Consider the following 4,385-nt stretch of genomic DNA (forward strand, 5'->3'; position numbering starts at 1 on the left):
TCAACTAAACATTAGGAAGAATTGTCTGACAGAGTGCTTCCTTAATGGAATAGGCTTTCTTGGAGGTGGCTGGCTCTCCTTCTTTGGAGTTTTTTTAAGAAGAGGCTAGATGGCCATCTGTCAACAATGCTGATTCTATGACTCAATATGAACTTAGGCAGCTGGTCCTTAAGGTATGTTACCCAAAGCCGTATAGGGCTTTAATACCATCACCTTGAATGAGCCCAGAAGCAAATGGGGAACCAGAGTAGATGGAACAGGACTGGAGTGATGCGGTCCCTACGACCGTCTCCACTTCTGGCTGCAGCACTCTGTACCAACTGTGGATTCTGGAACGTCTTCAAGGGCAGCCCCACAAAGAGTACATTGCAATAATCTAATCTAGACATTACCAGCAGTGGCAAAATCTTTCCTGCCCAGGAAGGGCCACAGCTGGCTTACCGACCAAAGCTGGTGAAGGACACCCCTGTCCACTGCTGCCAGCTGTTTATCCAAAAAGAAGTCTGGGTCCAGGAGCACATCTGAGCTATGAAACTGCTCCTTTGAGGGAGCACAGCCCCATCCAGAACAGGAAATATACCATTTTCTGAGTCAGACCTTCCACCAGTAGCACCTCCATTTTGTCGCGATCAAGTTTCAGTTTGTTAGCCTTCATCCATTCCAAAATTGCCTTCAGCCACCTGTTCACAGTTGCCACAGACTTCCACTGCATAAGACAGAGCCAAGTGTCATCTGCATATCGGTGGCAACTCAGCTCAAATCTCCAGATGACCTCTCTCAGCAGATTTACATACATCAGAGCCAGTTTTTTGTAGTGGTTAAGAGCAGCAGGACTCTAATCTGGAGAACGGGGTTTGATTCCTCATTCCTCCGCTTGAAGCCAGCTGGGTGACCTTGGCTTCAAGCCAAGCTCTTTCAGAGCTCTCTCAGCCCCACCCACCTCACAGGGTGATAGTTGTGAGGATAATAATAACATACTTTGTAAACCGCTCTGAGCAGGTGTTAAGTTGTCCTGAAAGGCAGTATATAAGTCAAATGTGACTGTTATTGTTGCTGTTAGTGTTGTTGCTGTTAGTGTTGTTGATGTGGTGGTGGTTGCGGAGATGATGATGATGATGATGATGATGATGATGATGGAGGAAAGCACAAAGTAAGACCAGAACCACTGCTGAACAGTTTTTCCCAGTCCCAATCCCAAAAGGTGGTTCAGAAAAATAGAATTGATGGTATTGAGAGCCCGCCAAGAGGTCAGGCTTCTCCGTTCCCCTAGGAATGGATCCAAATAATCCATGAATTAATGTGGGTCTTGATTGGTCTTAATAAAAGTATTTATTTTGCAATAAATTTGAATTATGTATCTTGGTCCTCTCTCACTCGCTCTCTTTTTCTCTTCCTCTTTGTGCAATCTTTTAAATACAGCAAGCGAATACAAAGAAGTCAGCTACCGAACACAGACTCCATACAAACCGTTCCATGAAACCCTGAATTCTGGGACATTAATCACTCATTAAAGGCTACAACGGTACAGCCCCCAGTTAAGGCGCCAGGTATTTTACTCAGCAGAGAGTCGGTGATGGATGAAAACCTCACTGTGTTCATGCCCCAGTTAATAAAAGGTGAGAACAATTCCTCTTGCCAATGTTTTATAGGGAAAGCACCTGCAGCCGGATCTTTTTAGTCCCCAAAAGGGGAAAAAATGCCCCCAAACATCCCCCTCAGGCAGCCAATCATTCCTAAGGAGAATGTTACACACAGTGTCCATAGCTCACTGATATGTTACTATAACTAGACCCTCCAGTTCAAAATTGTCCAGGACCAAAGCTGAGAAAGAACTCTACCTGCAAAACCCAAAGAAGCTGGCGCTGAGCAGGTTACTTGTTGAGAGAGTCCACGGCTGTCCTCTCTCAGTGAAGGACGTTCTTTTCCAGTCTAATGCTCTAAAAGGCTAGTTCCAGGTTGCAGATGAATAAAGCAAGACCCACCCACCTCATAAGGGGGAGGGGGTCTTACCATTCAATGCTCCATCAAATCCTTGCTCAGTCCAGATTTTTGGAGGGGCTGGCCTGTCAACATTTGTCAGGCAGTGCAAGAAAGTACCAGGTGGCCTGCAGCCAGATGATCTGAACCTTTACTGTCTCCAGAACCGTTCGCTGTGACACTTTTGCAAAGTGTTTTTGCTGATAAAATAACACAAATACAGTCTGATCTGGATGCCAACTGTAATATAGGTGAGGCAGAAGAATTGCTTAATATGCCATCTGGTTCACTTTTGGGCCACCTTGACCCAGTTACAGTGATAGACATTGACAGGATCCTGGCACCTGTGAAGGCCGCTACTTGTGCGCTGGATCCCTGCCCACTGCTAGAAAAGCAAGTTAAGGCAGCTGCAAAAAAGGCCTTCTCACAACTCAGTTTAGCCCAGAAGATGGCCTCTACCTTGACATGGCTGATTGGGCCACCTGGATCCATGGCATGGTAACATTGAGGCTTGACTACTGCAGTGCACTCTACATAGGCCTCCCCTCAGAGTCAACTTGGAGACTCCAGTTGGTGCAGAACATCACAACTCAGGGCCAAACTACAAGTGATGCCTGACACAGTTTGGACACTTGTCAGCTTCCCTCAAGTTTTGATGGGAAATGCAGGCAGCTTGGCGGAATGTTGGACAAGTGACAGTTGAAAAGTCCATTGGACAGCAGTCAGAGAGCCAAGCTGCAAGACCAGGTCTCCTACATTTCCCATCAAAACTTAAGGGAAGCTGACAAGTGTCCAACCTGTGTCAGGTGTCACTTGTAGCTTGGCCCTCAGTTATTTTTTTTTTTGGCTTGTGTTTTATTTTTATTTGTGAATTGAACGTAGAGTTTATTCTCGAGCCATAAGTTTCTGCTTCTTCAATTTCTTCTGAGATGTCTTCTTCTTCTGAGCAACTTCTTCTTCTGGCTTGGGAACAATCTGCTCCTTCTCCATGAGGATCATCTCAATGTGGCAGGGAGAACTCATATAGGGGTTGATGCGGCCATGAGCCCTGTAGGTTCGTCTCCGCATTTTGGGAGCTTTGTTGACCTGAATGTGCTCAATTACTAGAGAATCCACATCCAGACCCTTCAGCTCAGCATTGCTCTCAGCATTCTTGAGCATATACAGGAGGAACTCAGCACTCTTCTTCGGCCAGCGCCCCTGGGTCCAGCCCCACTGCTTGGCCTGAGCACATCTGCCAACCCCGCCATTGTAGCGACGAAAGGGAACACACTGTTTCTTCAATGTCACATCTTTCAAATATTTGGTGGCCTTCCGAATGTGCATACCCTTGATAGCTTGGGCTGTCTCACATGTATTCTTGGAGTGGACTCGAAGGTTGGAGCCCCTCGACTTGCATGACTTTGTGTGGTTCTCTGGATCAAGCGAATAGTGAACCATTTTCAGAGATTAACTGAAAGGGATCGCTACCGCCGGGAAAAAGCTGCCCTCAGTTATTATCAGGAGCTAAGCATAGCATGTCTATTACTCCCATTCTACAGTCACTCCATTGGCTACCCATCAGCTACCAGGCTCAATTCAAGGTTTTGACTATCACATACGAAGCCCTTCACGCCCTTGGTTTCTCATATCTAAGGGATCATCTGTCTCCCTATTCTCCATGATGGCATCCTGCAAGTGGACAAAATCAACAACTGCCCATCCACGTGCATTCTCTGATTTGGCCCCCATCTTATGGAAAGGCCTGCCTGAGGAGGTCAGGAAAGCTCCCACACTCCTGGCTTTCAGCTAAGGTTGCCAGATGCTCTTTCCATCCCGGCAGAAGGCTGGGGACCTGGGGCTTACCTTTTTTTTCCATATACGTTTTTTTATTTTTTAAACAATAAAAGGGATACAAAACAAAAAAGGAACAGGAATACAAATTACACTAAAGGAAAATTAAGGTACCCATTACAAAGACTGTCTAGAGTACAATAACCACATATCATTTAAATATCATGTGCAGGTTTATTACAACCATTCTCGGAAAAAGTTTCCTCTCTCTCTTTTACTACAGCTCACTATTAAACAAATATTAAAAATATAATATTATATTTTAAAGTATTTGACAATATTCATTGTACCTTCCTTACCTCCAAATTCATTATGTAAGACATATTATAATCTAATCATTTTTAATATTAACTATATTATACTATAACCTACCAATGGCTTACCTTTCTTGTGGCCCCAGCAAGCTTCATTTGTGTGGTGACATCACTTCCTGTCAGGCTATGGATGACAGGCTATGGTAGACAGGTCCCTGCACCATGGCAACAAGAAGTCCAAGCTCTTGGTTAAATTGTTTTATTCAGAAATCCAAACTTTTCCATATATATGTCCATAGAATTACTCAGAGGCAAGAAAGC

The 4,385-nt window shown here is 44.9% G+C and overlaps 1 protein-coding gene across 1 annotated transcript; it reads right to left on the reverse strand.

Annotated features, from left to right (window-relative positions):
* Positions 1-2,842: 2,842 nt before the first annotated feature.
* LOC129324423 (60S ribosomal protein L17-like) lies at positions 2,843-3,453 on the reverse strand. Its single transcript, XM_054971677.1, has one exon. The coding sequence runs from the start codon at positions 3,415-3,417 to the stop codon at positions 2,863-2,865; it is 555 nt and encodes a 184-aa protein (XP_054827652.1). The 5' UTR covers positions 3,418-3,453; the 3' UTR covers positions 2,843-2,862.
* Positions 3,454-4,385: the final 932 nt, after the last annotated feature.

This window comes from Eublepharis macularius, chromosome 2 (genome assembly GCF_028583425.1).
Source record: "Eublepharis macularius isolate TG4126 chromosome 2, MPM_Emac_v1.0, whole genome shotgun sequence".
Lineage (NCBI taxonomy): Eukaryota > Metazoa > Chordata > Lepidosauria > Squamata > Eublepharidae > Eublepharis > Eublepharis macularius.

What these genes read in the sequence shown, in the direction of transcription:
- LOC129324423 (XM_054971677.1), bottom strand. Translation starts at nt 3,417, where the DNA reads ATGGTTCACTATTCGCTTGATCCAGAGAACCACACAAAGTCATGCAAG.